The sequence below is a fragment of the Spermophilus citellus genome, assembly GCF_964194105.1.
Source record: "Spermophilus citellus genome assembly, chromosome: 11".
Taxonomy (NCBI): Eukaryota; Metazoa; Chordata; class Mammalia; order Rodentia; family Sciuridae; genus Spermophilus; species Spermophilus citellus.
Window position 1 is genome coordinate 74,280,944 of NC_138192.1, and position 15,037 is coordinate 74,295,980.

The 15,037-nt window shown below is 40.1% G+C and overlaps 1 protein-coding gene across 1 annotated transcript in view; it reads left to right on the top strand.

The window, feature by feature from the left end:
- The window catches only part of MYO3B (myosin IIIB), a gene marked incomplete at its 5' end in the record, with an annotated part of 464,298 nt that overhangs the window by 339,106 nt on the left and 110,155 nt on the right, over window positions 1-15,037 (top strand). Inside the window, 2 exons of the mRNA XM_081260604.1 lie at window positions 12,567-12,627; window positions 13,558-13,654. Of these exons, the coding sequence (XP_081116730.1) occupies window positions 12,567-12,627; window positions 13,558-13,654 (158 nt within the window). The remainder of the gene's footprint in view (window positions 1-12,566; window positions 12,628-13,557; window positions 13,655-15,037) is intronic.

Consider the following 15,037-nt stretch of genomic DNA (forward strand, 5'->3'; position numbering starts at 1 on the left):
TTTTTGTTTGCTTTGCAAATATCTTAATGGGAAGTGGCTCAACACCACCTATGGGTTAATCTGAAGGGCTCTGCCTGGCAGCTGTTGGCTCTGGGAACCACATGGCCACTCTGGTGGAGGGAGTCAGTCTGGCGTTAACTACCCAGCGCCAGGCGGAGGCATCCTCTTTGCTTATTGGATTTACCAACTGACAGGAAGCACCTTGTTGTCTTTTATTTTTAGTTTGTTCCTCCTGGGAGGGTAAGGATGTTCTTAGCAGATCTAACTGAGCTTTTTCCTTTAAGGCAGGGCACTTGTTTAAATTATTTTCACCAGCATGAAGCATCCTCTTCCACCTAAACTCATTTTTGGAGAAGCTGAAATTTGGTATTAAGGTGCAGTGATGGTGCGGGTGATGCTCTTGCTGGAGGAAGGTTCTAGTCTGTTAGCTTGCAGAGAGGACAATGGGAGCTACAGCCCTGTCTTCACCTGGGCTCTCAAGAATTGAGTGGATGGAGTTTCTTCAGAGTTCTTAATCTTCTCTTCTCTTAGTGTCCCCTTTCCTACCACCACCATGGCTACCCAAATGTGGCTTTCACGTGTCCTGACCCTGAGTCAAGAATGCTCCCTGGGTGATGTGACCATGTCATGCCTTTCTGGATCTGTCTGCGGACACTGACACAGATGATCTCGTGATCTGGGCTTTCCTCACTGGATTTTTGGGAAGGGCTGGACAGTTTCCACAAAGCAGGTTAGGGACGTCTCTGGAGTGATGTCAAGCTTGCAGGTCCCTTCCAAATGCTGCGTTTGTAAGAATGCAAAAAGTTCAGATTGGGAAAAATGACCAGCTACTCTCAGGAACAGTGCAGCCCTGTTTCCAAAGCCTTGGTGTTTTGTTGGTTTTTTGTTTGTTCTGTTTTTATTTTATGGTACTAGGGATTGAACCCAGGGATGCTCTACCACTGAGCTCTATCCCCCAGGTCTTTTTATTTTTTATTTTGACCTAAGATCTTGCTAAGTTGTCCAGACTGGCCTTGAACTTGAGATCCTCCTGCTTCAGCCTCCTGAATAGCTGGGATTACAGGAGTGTGCTACCATACCCAGCAAGCCTTGTTCTTTCCTGTTCTTCTCATGGTTGAGAGCAGGGGTCCTGGAGGCCACTTAGACTAGCTATTAGTAAGGGTAAGAACTTCCTGAACCCAGTCTTTTTCTCAGGGCCTCGGTTTTCTTCATGTTTAAATGAAAGATCAAATGGCATAATATCTTTCTCACCAAGTCCTGAAGGTTAAATGAGATAGCAGAGTACATAGCATCTCATCTGACACATTAAAAACACCCGTGAATAGCAGTAATAAGAACAGTTATTGTCATCTCAGAGCCACCTACTTTTCTTTATGTAATCCTTACCATTGTGTATTTTTCTCAAGTGCTTTTCTGGAGTATATTATTTCCAGCCTTTTAAAATTAAGTCAGTGCCAAATTGAGAACAATTTGAGTATCAAAGTAAATAATGATGACAAAATTCAATTCATTGACTAACCTAAGAATTCATGAGTCCACATTAATGGTAGGAAAGAAGGGATCGAGGAAGAGAGGGAGGAATGAAGGAGGAAAGAAAGGAAGACCTTTCTTGAAATTAAAGTGCTAAATATTAAATGTAGATGAAATGATGGAAACAGAAAAATCACCTGATCCCTCTCCATACACACCTGAGCATCTATCCACATGTAATCCACTAATAATTGTTTCAGGCAAGAATAGTAGTCAAAAATTTAAGAATTAAGAAGTTCTTTTCTTTCTTTATTTTTTGGTACTGAGGATTGAACCCAGAGGCACATAACCACTGCGCCACATCCCCAGTCCTTTTTTTTTTTTTTTTTTTTGGATTTTATTTAGAGACAGGATCTCACTGAATTGCTTAGGGCCTCAGTAAGTTGCTGAGGCTGGGCTTGAACTCAAAATCCTCCTGCCTCATGCTCCTATGCTGCTGCGATTACAGGCATGAGCCACCGTGTCCACCTAAGAAGTAATTTTCACAGTCTCAGAGTTAATACCCATAGGAAACTTATTAATTATGGAAAGCATGGAGGAACCTGGCAGAAGTTCTAAGAACCAAGGTCATCGACCTTAGCCAAGTGATGACCATCAGCATCACCAGTCACTAAGCGGACAGGCAGCACATGCCTCCTGAGGTGATGCACCGGGAAGAAAGCAACCTTGCTTCTGTGCATTTCCTGCCAAATGTGTGTATCCTGAAATTAACCTAAGGAAACAGCAGACAAACCCAAAAGGGGGGGTCTTTTGCAAAATGACTGGCCTGTAGGCTTTAAAGTGAAACAGTGGAGGGCCAAGGAACATGATAGCAATGACAGCTGAATGCCATGTGTGATCCAGGGTTTCTTCTGCTACAGAAGGCATCACTGAAACATTAGGCAGAATCAGATACAGTCTTTAAACTAGAAAATATTTACACTAATACTATTAATTCTTGATTTTGATCATTATACTTTGGTCATGAACAAAAATGCCCTTCCATTTAGGAAACAGATCCTGAAGTACTTAGAGGTAAAGGTATATCAGGTTTGCAATAACTCTCAAATGGTCCAGAGGGGGAAAAAATGTGTGTTTGTGTGCATAGATACATACTTATGTATGTCAGTACCTAGAGAAAGAGAGAGGACAAAGCATATATGTAAAATGTTAAGAGTTAGAGAGTCTGCGGAGAAACAAACAGAATTTCTTAGACTCTTCTTGCATCTTATCTATAAATATGAATTAAATCAACCAACGTAAAAATTACAACAGAAATATAAAGTCAGTCCCACGTGCTGTCCTTGGCACAGGACAATCAAGCTGCCACTTTCTCTTTAGATTCCTGATCCCTTTCCATACACACCTGAGCATCTATCCACATCATCTTTGCCCTACTTGGTGACTGTCCTAAAGTTTCTCTGCTGTGACATTGCTGACTAGTCACCAGCCATTGCACACAACCTTGTTTAGGCTTTTCATGTTTATAAATTCCCTGAAACATCCCTCTGTGCTCTCACACCCCTTCCTCACCTGTTTTTGGGTCCTGTCATTGAAGGCCACATCATTGAAGGCCACGCACATGATACACTTCATTTTAGCATCTCTTCACTTTCCTTTCCCCAAACTGAGCACAGCTTGCAGAATTAAAGGAGGAAAACTAGGTTCGATGCTATCTTTTGGGGGTGTGGTTTTTTAAAAGATCATCACCCAAGGAAGGTGGATGTTAGATTCATCTTTCTCTGGCTCATTCAGACAAGCCACATGACCCCTCTGGGCCTCAGTTTCTCCAGTTATAGCAAGACAAAGATATTGTAAATGGTCTCTGAAGTCTTCTTAGCTCCACAGTCTATGCCATGGTCTGATTCAGTCTTAAGCTGAGTGTTAAAACTATAACTCAAAAGTGGCTTGACCCACAAGTTACCTTAAGAGCCCTCCCAGGTTGGGCACAGTGGCATGACCCTGTGGTCCCAGCTACTCAGGAGCCTAAAACATGAGGATCACTTGAGGATCACTTGAGGAGTTTGAAGCCAACCTGGGCAATATAGTGAGATCCTGGCTCAAAAAAAAAAAAAAAAAAAAAAAAAGAAAGAAAAAGCCCAACCAAAGAGAAAAACAGAGATTATAGAAAGGAAGCCACTTGGACACCTCGTCACTGTCTTCTAAAGTCTCCATGTTTAGGGATTTGTCTTTTGGAAGTGCAAAGTCTTAATAAGTCTCATACTTTTGTTAAGTTTTTATTTTATTTCTAACCCTGACCCATTTACATCTCTTGATTTAATCCTTTTAGAATCCAATTTTTATTTTGTTCCGTCTGAAAGAACAAATGTAATCCTTTTCTACTAGCTCAGAAGTGGAGGTACTGATTTGCCCAAGTTAGAGTTATCCTAGTTGGTAAGTAAAAATGCAGGATACCCACTTAGATTTGAATTTTATATGAACAACAAATAAGATTTTTCATGTGTATCCTGTGAAATATTTGAAAATTCTTTTTTTTATTTTCTATTTTATTTTATTTTGGTACCAGGGATTGAACCCAGAGGCACTTAACCACTGAGCTACATCCCCAACCCTTTTTTTAAAAAATATTTTTTTTAGTTGTAGATAGACACAATACCTTTATTTATATTTATGTGGTGCTGAGGATCAAACCCAGTGCTTCACACATTCAAGGTACATGCCCTTCCACTGAGCCACAACCTCAGCCCCCAGCCCCAGCCCTTTTTTATATTTTATTTAGAGACAGGGTTTTTCTGAGTTGCTTAGGGCTTCCCTAAGTTGCTGAGGCTGGCTTTGAACTCATGATCCTCTTGCTTCAGCCTCCATAGTTGCTAGCATTATAGGCATGCGCCATGGTACCTAGCTGAAAATTCTTGTACAGAAGAATTATTTGTTGTTTATCTGAAATTCAAATTTTACTAAGCATCCTGTGTTTTATCTGACAACTCTAGCCCAAGTTCTTTGGAACTAACATAACATAAATATGTATGTTTATAGCATCTTTCAACATTTTACAAAGCGTTTACAGTGCTCCTCTCACCTCTACCTGCCATAACTGCTCGTTTTGACCTTTAGGAACTTTTGAAAACACATTCAAAAATATCAATTTCTATTGATTTAGTAAGGCAAGATATCACTTTCTATAGCCCCTTAATCTAAAACTTTTTAGATCCTGCTTTGAACACTTTTTTTTTATCAGCTTTCTCTGCTTTAACTTTCTTCTTTGTCACTTCCTCTATTTAATATGCTAAATTTTAACATATTTGTTTCAATTATTGTGGGCCACTAGAGTGTAGTTCCCTAGCAGAAGACTCTCAGTCTCCTTGTTCACTGCTCTAATCTGATGCCTCTAACAGGAGGAGACAAATTTAAAGTTGTGGGAAGAAAGAATGATATTTGGGAGGCTATAGGGGAACTTAGATTGCACATTTCATACACATTGTTCTTATAATTATTCAGAATTTTAAGAAATCTTGCCACTAAATTAGAACTTGGAATGTGTTGCAGTGTGTGTGTCTTCGTATTGATCCGTAGACACAAGGTAGTCACAGATCAGCAGGGATCTAGAGTACCTTGAGATGTAGTAGGACTTCATTCAATCTTCCTCCTGCAAATTTTCTAGAGCTAAATATTTGTCACCCCAGGTGTCATACATTAAGATCCCAGCTATGATTGTGTGATTAACTGGAAGAGTTGGTGGAAAATGGCTCTGGAGGTGAGAGCACAGCCCAGTATCAGTCAGATTGGGTTGGATCTGGGTATGAACTGCCAGGGCTACTCAAACAGCCCAAGCTTCTGCTTCCTGGTCTATGAAATGGGGATACGCAGGGGACCTAGCATACTAGAGTGAGATTAAATGGGATGATCTGGCCATGTCCTCAGCTCAGTGCTTGGCACTAAGGAAGCTGTTTCCACTGCTGCCCCCAGGGGCACTCCACCCAATTCCACTGAAGCCAAGATGCCACTGTGTCCTTTGTCATTGCTGTTTCTTTCATCCCATCCTGGGCCTGAAGCCAGACTTTCTATCAGCTCTCTAGGTTACTGACAAAGAGCTGAAGGAAGCTTCGTAAGTGGCTCTCAGTGGAGTGTCCCTTTTTCTAATAATATGGCAAGCATTCTCAGCAGAATGAGAAAAAGCCTTCTGCTCCTCAGATTTTCCCAGTGACGGCTGCCTGCAGTAAAGCAGTGAGGGAGGGGGAAAGTGAAGTGAAATGAAAATGCAAGATCTGGCAAATTAAGACTGGGCTCTCGGTTGGGGAAAAGCAATGAGGCAAACAAATATGATCAAATTTAAAGGGCTCCGTGGGATTTGGGAAATTAACATAAGTACATAAATCTAGTACTAACTTAGAGCAATGGCCTTATGAAACATTTATCAGCCTTTTTGAGCCCTTCTGATGAATTTGACCTTGAGCCATGTTCTAAAACTTAAAATAATTGTGTGTTTTAGAGGAAACATATATCCACATATTTAAGTATAACTCGCATATGCAACTCATTTAGCTACGATACTGATTGGGGTGGGACATGGGATCTGCATTCAAAATTATTATAAAGGTTACCAAGTATCTAAAACTAACAAGGAAAAACATGAAAGCTGTGATGCTCGCTCTTGCTCATTTCCCCTTTTTTCTGCAATAATGGTGAACTTCTTTTGCACTCTTGTTGGTTTTTCTTCTCCTGTGTTCTTTGTATTTCCTTCATACCATACATTACAGCCCAGGAATAATGTTGGCCCTCTTTAGAAATCAAGAGATGCCAATTAAAAACAAAATGAAACCCTACAGTTTTTTTTTTTGGCCAAAGATTAAAAAGATTGATAATACCCAGTGTATATTTTAGGAAATAGATCTTTTTATATGTTTGTGGCTATGACTATTCCTTTTTGTGCATTTTAGAGGAGAATTTAATGATATAATTTAAAAACTTTAAAATAGGAAAAAGATTTTCCTCCTTCTTGACTTAACAGCCTTACCCCCATGAGATACATTATGGAAATAACTAGATAAGTATCCATAATGATACGCACTGAATATTTAAGGATCCCTTATTTATGGTGTGAAAAAACTGAAAATAATTTAAATATTAAAAAATAATCACTCAATGAAATATTATATGCCATAAATATGATAATATACCTATATACTTGCATATGTATGTATTACACACTCACTTGCATATATGAAAAAATCCTCATATAAGGGAAGGTTAAAATGGTAAACATGTCATGGGCCATTATTTTTTAAATGTACATTATATCTGGGCACTGTGGTACATGCCTGTAATCCCAGTGACTCTAGAGGCTAAGGCAGTTGAATCACAAGTTTGAGGCCAGTCTCAGCAGATGAGCAAGACCTTGCCTCAAAACAAAAAATTTAAAAAGGCTGGGGATTATAGTGCAGCATAGAATGCTTGCCTTGCATGTGCAAGGTCCTAGGTTCAACCCCCAGTACCACAAAAAAGAAAGTAAAAATAATGTGTGCACAGAGAAGTGTCTGAAAAGACATACATCAAGATAACTAATTATGGGGCTGGGGATGTGGCTCAAGCGGTAGCGCGCTCGCCTGGCATGCGTGTGGCCCGGGTTCGATCCTCAGCACCACATACAAACAAAGATGTTGTGTCTGCTGAAAACTAAAAATAAATAAATAAATATTTTAAAAAATTCTCTCTCTCTCTCTCTCTCTCTCTCTCTCTCTCTCTCTCTCACTCTATCTTTTTTTTTAAAAAAAGATAACTAATTATATATGGGTGTGGAAGTTATTCCTGACCTATGTAGTGAATTTATATTATTTTTATAAAAAATAATTTGAATTGGGGAAAAAAAGAGAAAGGGGGCAAATTTGCTGCCAGGTATTTTAAACACTTATTTTGGAGAGAAAGGATGGTATTACATTTTCATTGATTAGTAACTAGTGAATATTTAGATGACTTGAGAATTTGGAGCATGTTCATCTTCTGAAAAATAAAGAAAACCAATGAGCACAGCAATAAGGGCTCTGATGCTTCAAAACTTGAGCTTTTCCCTTTGATTGAGATTCCACAAAGCTCACCTGCAGCAGGTGATGTGCAGACACTTAATTGATCAGTATGTGGCACCAGAAAAATCCATTGCAGAATCAAATTTTCGGTGTGCTTATTCTCAGGCTATTGTGTGAATGAGGCAGACTTCCTCCAACTCTGCGTAGAGTGGAAGAGGTAGATGATGAATATAGAGGCTGGGGCTTGAAAGACTTTTCAGAAGAGTTGATGCCTGAGCCAATGGATAAGAATGCAGTGGTCAGGTGGACAAGACAGGAGACAGCATGCAAAAGCATCTGGGAGACTTGGTGGATGCTTGACAAATGTTCATTGCCTGTGGCCGTGGTGATAGTGAATTGGAAACAAAGCATTATGGAAATGCTAGATTTCTGGGTTTTGTAATAAATGATTCATTAACATACATTTTGGGTACCTTTGAACTTAACATGAAAATTTGTGTTCTTCTGAAACCAGTTTAATACCTTCTACTTCTGTGTCTTCAAAGCTACTTACATAAATACATCAGTAAGGAGAATATGCAGTAACAGCTAGCTGATGCAAATCAGGGACATGCTGGGGGATTCAGGTCTGGCCTTCTCCACATTTGTACTCTCAGCCTTAAAATGTTCCGATTTTACGTAAGAACTAATAGGAATGCTGGTGTTGCCAATGAGGGCTCAACCTGTAGCCAGTTCACTTGGAAATAAGGTTAATTCTAGAGTCAGCACACGTTCCTCAACAAAGGGCAGGCTTCTGTCTGATGTTGTTCCCTGAACATCTTCATTTACCTTTGAGCTAGTATATCTTAAAACTATTTCTCTCATGGCAATAACTTCCATAAGGAAAGTTAAGATGGCTTTTTTTTTTTTTTTTGTCTGAAACTTGCCTTCCTCAAGGTCCTTGGGGCCCTACTATGTTCAAATATTCTGGTCTCAGCACATCTTCTACAAGACAGTTTGAATGCTACTTCTAGAGAAGCAAGGAATGGACCTCTTATTAAGAGCTCTAGGTATAAAAGATTATTTGCTCAAAGTTACTGAAGAAGCAGAAACAAATTTAATTGGTCATGCTGATTAGCCTTTCTTCCAGGGCTACCAAGTGAGGCATAAACTTATGACAAGAAATACTCCCAAAATTTAGAAACAGCAGGACACTAAGGAAAAAAAATCAAACCATGATGAATTTACTACAACCTATCTGGTTTTGAAATTAGAATATGCTTTCAAGTGTGAAGTGCTAATGGCTTTCTCGGTTTGTCTGGAAGTCATTCTAAGTTGTAATTGATAAAAGATAAGACATAATCTTAGAAACATAATCAAAATTAATAAAAAGTACACAAAGAAGGTAATTTACATGAAGCTTAGAAAATGGTGAATTGGAGGACAGCCGTGTGTCTCCACTCCTCATCTAAGAAAAAAGTTTCCAATTCTACCCCCAATTACCAGAACAGACCAGTTACCAGACAAGCTTGACCGATCAGATACATCCTCAAAGAGCACCCTTCTTCCTCTGCTCTAACTCTATATGACATTTGGTGTCCAGAGTATATCAGCCACCTAGAGAGAGAATAGGAATGGTACAGATCATACGGCTCCTTTTAAATCCAACACTAGCATTCTGGTTTTCAAATGTGGCTCTTCTGAGTTTGGTTAGTATAACTCAACTCCCCCCCAAATTATCCTTCCTCAGTGAACTGACAAATTGAATTTTGGAGCCTGTGAAGCTGAGGCCCAGTCTCTGGACCACAGCAACTTCACCCAGTGCTGCCAGCACGGCATGACAGAGCCAGCTGGCCTGGGGACCTATGCTGCAGAAGAAGGGAGGTGCTGGCCAGCACTCCGAGGCAGCCTGAACCCTGCCCCTTGACCCGTCACATGGGGATGATAGTTTATGAGGGAATTAGGTGCAAGTTTTCCTTGCAGATTTTTTCAAGGCAGATGCCTAGCATAAGGGTTCTCAATGGTGACCAAGAGTTTCCGGCTCCCCTAGAAGGCACAATTCAGTGAACTGGCTGCCGTGGAGCAGCTGAGCCCTGGAGGCAATCTGCTTGAGACTTTAGTTATGCTTTGGAGACACCAGTGAGCCCTAGAAATGTGCAATGAATTATACAGAGAGCGACAGCTACCTCCTATTCTCCTCCCTTTGATAACCAGATTCACTGCTTCTGCCATTTAGCATGTGATTCCTCACAGAGGCTCAGGACAGTGCTATTTCTTAAAGATTTCCTGCATATTTCAAAAAGTATGTCACACTTTATAGAGAGGGAGTCCTGTCTTAATATCATCTAATACCAATTCACAGTCAAATTTTCCCAGTTTTTCTAAGAATATCCTTCGCACCATTGACCAACCTAGGATGTTATATTGTACCAGGTTGTTATGGCCCTAAATCTCTTATTATAGAAGAATCCTTGTTTTTTTAAAAGATCCAGCCAATTACCCCATAAAATAACTCACCTTCTGTATTGATGTACCTGCTTCCTTGAGGTCCCATTTATCTTGTGGTTTGTGTTTTGTGTTTTGTGCACACCCTAAAGCCTCAATTAGATTCAAGTCCAAAGGGAAAAATATATATATAGGGAGCGATGATGAATACTTTGTGTTATCTTGCATCCCAAGACAATGTTGTCCTGGCATCAATGGTACTAAGTCTGAGCACTGGATTAAAATGGTGATCTTCTGATTTCGCCCCATGGACACTGCTCCTCTTGTGACCTGCAATAAGGAGTCTGTATGGTAGTGCCCTGGTCCCCATCAAGAATTCATCTATTTTATCAGCAGTTGCTAATCCTTGCCCCAATCAGAAATTTCCCTCTAGCATCTCCTTTTCCACAGTCAGCAGGTCGTATGCTGCATGCTCTCCAGTTATGATATGAAGCAAGACATTAGCTTCTTGATCCTAATTTCCTTGTCTGTAAAAACGAGGCTGGAAATAGAATCAATCCCCGTGGTCACGGCACCATCACACAGGATAACTCTGTATACAGGTTTTGCCTGGAGCCTGGTACCACAGATGCTTACTTAAATCAGCATTTCCCAAGGTGTGCTCTAAGAATTAATGGTCCCTCAGTGTTCTCTACAGAAGAAAGGTCCACTGTTAAAATTACGTCTAGGAAACATTTGTGCATATTATCTAATTAAAGTTTCTGGAAGTTTTCTCAGGAAAGAAATCTGCTTCACTTTGTTTAATCAAGTGCTTTCTAATGTATTTGTACTCCTTCTTCCCAACCCTGCTTTTTAAAGCCAAGTAACACATATGAACTTTACATTAAATTGCCTTAAATTCTTCCAAAAGCTTCAACGGGGAGAGCGTCAAACTGATGAGCCAGCCACCTGTGGAGTGTTGAAAAGTGACTATACTGGCCTTTGGGTCCTGAAAAGCCACTCAAGTTAGAAGAGTTCTTAGGAGATTTAAATTTCTTTGTTGTGGCAAGAAAGGCAGAAACTGGGAACTGGGCAGTAATTCCAGAGACAAGATGTTTTCCCTAGATTTCCAAAGCTCACCAGGACTTCTACAGGAGCTCAGAATGCTCCTGTCTTATAAGTGTCCCATAGCCACTAGAACTTGCCTAGGCTGACCATGAGTGAGTCCCTTGGACCAATACCCAGAGACTGGAGTGCAAAGAGGGCATCTTGGTTCAGTGGAAGAGCAGAGGATCTGGAGCCAGAACAAGTGTAAATGGTCTTAGATCTTCCAGGTATTCACCATGAAACCTGGGAAAATCCCTTATCTCCCTGAACCTCAGTTTCTTCATCTATGTAATTGGTGCAAATAAACTGTTTAGCTTAATGGTTATGAAGCTGTCATTAGATACATTAGCATTTTTAAAACTATGAAGTGCTAGTAAGTCGAATTTCAATGTTGAGATTATTCTTACTGATCCATTTTCTGGGTCCTCTCACCTCATCTAATATTTTTTGAACACTTACTATATACCAAGCACTGGGGTAGGTGCCTATACAGAATATAGAATAAAGCAGCTCTAGACCCTGAATTCATGGAGCTCACACTTCATGGTGGGAGTCAGAGGATAAATACACACACAAATGTTTCAATAATTATAGTCCCTTCCTCCCAGTTACTGATGTGATATTTTTTGAATGTGCATCTCACTTACAATCCACTGTAAGTAGATGCATTTCAAAGGTAATATTCACAGACAGTTCTCATATATTAAATGAATTTGTCAGTTTCAGTAAAGAATAAGGAATTTACCCATAATGATATTGTGTGTGTGTGTGTGGGTGGGTGTGTGTGTGTGCAGTGTGTGACCAGAGGTATTGAGGCAGGGTCAGAAAGCAGACTTCTCTTCCCTGTTCAGAGCCTCCCTCTTGCTGGGTTCCATCTGAAAAGCACCATCAGAGTGCTCCTGTTTTAATCATGTGTTATAATCACATATGTAATGGAGCACAATTGATTCTCCCAAACTTTGTTCCATGAAAAATGAAAATTTCACTAGATGTCAATAAGTCATCACTTTAAGCTTCTTGGTCTGATTACTTTAGGAACCCTGCATCAGCCCCTGTCTCCACTTTAGAGATCCAAAAATGAATATTGTGATTGTTAAAACATTATTCCTACAGTGAGGAAACCCTGTGAACTCATATCACCTGGCATTTCCCAAACTTACGTGACTACAGAATTCTTTTAAATTCTTGAACAGTGAATGCGAATGTGCTGAATGGAAAGTGCAGCCTTACCATTAACTTGATTTTCTTCTTGGTAAAGTTTGTGAAAGCCTGGTAGTGCTCATTAACCCAAATTCAACCATGCAACTTTTTTAAAAAGCAGCTTCCTGGGCTTTAGGGCCTCAGGCAGACCCTGGATGTGTTGTGTTGTTTTGTGTAGGGGCAACAGCTAGTGGGATGTGTTTCCTTAAGCTGACCATGTCCTTTTAACCAGGGACCAGCATGGAAACAATAGAAGCTTAACGAATATGTTTCCATACCTCTTTGGAGGAAAACAATCCTCTTTATTTTTTTTTTATGATCATTTTTCAAACCTTCTAAAAATTATTGTTGTTTTTATTTCTTTAGGCATTCACAGGCCCAGAGTTCTCCAAACGGGTATGATGTCTTCCAAAGACCTGCGAATAAGGTAGCTGGACATTTTGATTCTGAAATAACTGCATGTCCTTCCTTCAGACTCGACCAAGTCCATGGGCAGGAGACCTGTCCGAGGCTGCTTGGCTGGGCCATCCAAACATGAAACTCTTAATGATATTTTGAAGTCTTGAGACAAAAGCCCAGCCTGCTAAAGAACTTTGGTTCAGTAGAGAGACAGGGAGGTACAGGCAAGAGAGAATCAAAAGCCTGGAAATTCGCTGCTGAGAATAAATGCTCACTGCTCCCTGAGGTGATTTGTCTGAGCACTCCACTCTACAGATGGTAGAGCCTCTTTCTGAGTAAGGACCCGAGGTTCTTTGGTAGCACTTTGATATCCTGCTCGAATTCAATATGTGAAATGGAGGCGTCTCTCTGTGACTTGGAGCCCACAGCAGGCTTTGAAGTCTGATCCAATTTTTGCTGCCTACTATTTGATGTTGAAAGGATGAAATGAAGAAAATGTACAGTTTTTGCCAGTAACTCTGCTGAGCATATGTAAGATTAAAAAAACAAAATCCTTTGGATGATGTACTTAGAAATGTTAAGTAGATTAATACCTTCCTATAGGTTTTCTTGTTTCTTTCTTAAGGATAAAAATTAAGTAAAGGTGCAAATCAGCACATAGCTGTTTTTCTGTTCTGGACTATAATTAATTTAAGAAGGGGGCTTGGTTGACTTGTGCAGAAGACACACTAAATTAATGAAGAAAAAGCATTGAGACTTTGCTTCTAATTGCCCCTAGGAGGGGACCTTCACTCAATTCTATGCAAGACAGGGGCAGCTTACAAATAGCACCAATATACTTAGCTTCTTCCAGTGATGGTCAGGGTTAAGGGTCCCTTAGTTTAATGGAAGCCATGTCCTTAAGGCTGCTTTATCAGAAGATAAAAAATAATGTTTCTCTCACTGGGTCTTTCTGAAGAATTCAGTGGCTGGAACTAATGCACTGACTTCTTGGACACATCGTGCTACCCCAGATCACCAAGAACTGAGTCCCTGTGAAGCTCCTTGGAAACCTGGTAAGAAGGATATTTCAACTGCATGTTTCTCCTACCATTTGCATGTTTGTGTATTTCTTAGTGAGTTGTTTGTGCAGGACTTTCTACAAGGCAGGACTCAATTGGATGTTCTAATGACCTATTGTTAGAAAGTTCAGGTTTGGGAGGCTGTAAAGCCTGAAGTCAAAAACCCTATTAAAGGTGGAAGTTTAGTGCCTCCTCCTGCCACCCTACAGTTACATTTCCCAGGGAAGATAATGAATATCTAAGGCCATACTTTTCCCTTTACTTGCAAGAATCTCAAATTAGGAAACTTCCCCAACTTCACCTTGTTCAAGGAAAGAAACTAACAGCCTTCAGTGGAGTAGGTAGGTCCTTCAGGGTCACAATCTGGAGCTTGGGAAAGGATGTGGATTTAGGCAGCACTTCTACACTTTGGGGAAACACAACCATTCTTTCAGCAAGAAGACAGACATCTTGTCACATGCCTTTGAGAAATGACATATGTGATCCCTTTTCTAAATTCCTTGCTACTCAATACAGTAGAAGTCAGTTTTAGGCTTGTAGGTGAGTATGATCAGTACTTCTGGAAGATAAAATATAGAAATCAATTATAAAGAACATCTCTGAAACAGAAAATACATACTCAGGATAATATCGGTCCTTCCAAAGGAAAAACCTTTGTCAACTTAAAATATCCATGTTACTTAATGTCAGCCTCATCCATGTTTTGGAAAGATCCAGTAATTTCTCAGGACTCTCCAAATTTTTTCTTACTCTGTTTTTCAGTGACAAAACAGTGCAACGTGAAGTAGGAAATACATAATAAATGTGCTATGAACTTCAGTCCAAATGGAATTTAGACTCTTATAGAGAGACAAGAGAAGATGAGTGCATTATAGCAGAAACTTTTACAGGAAGTGATAAACCTGTCAAAGGCAATGTTACCCTAATAGTCAGATGGTGTTCAGGAATAAGGCCACAGTGAGGTAGGAGCAGGGCAACACAAAGAGGAGGATTTAGAGGAAAGACAGTGTGGTGGAGCAGAGTCCCTTATGCAAGAATTTGGTTGATATTTTTTCTCTATCCACATTGACAATCTCTACCTTTTAATTGGGGTGTGTAGCCCATTTATACTTAATGCAATGATTGACACATTTTGGCTTAAATCTATCACCCTCTGTGTATTTCTATTTGTCCCATCTGGTCTTTGTTCTATTTTGACATCATAAAACAAAAATTAAAGTATGGTTGGATAGCTAAAGGTACAGGTTCTGGAGCCTCATGTGTGCAGGACCCTAGGTTTGGTACCCAGCACTGGACTCAAATCTCAGCCCTCCTGTGTAGCATCAGTGAAGTTACATAACAGCTTCCTGCCTGAGTACCAGTACTTAGAAACTACAG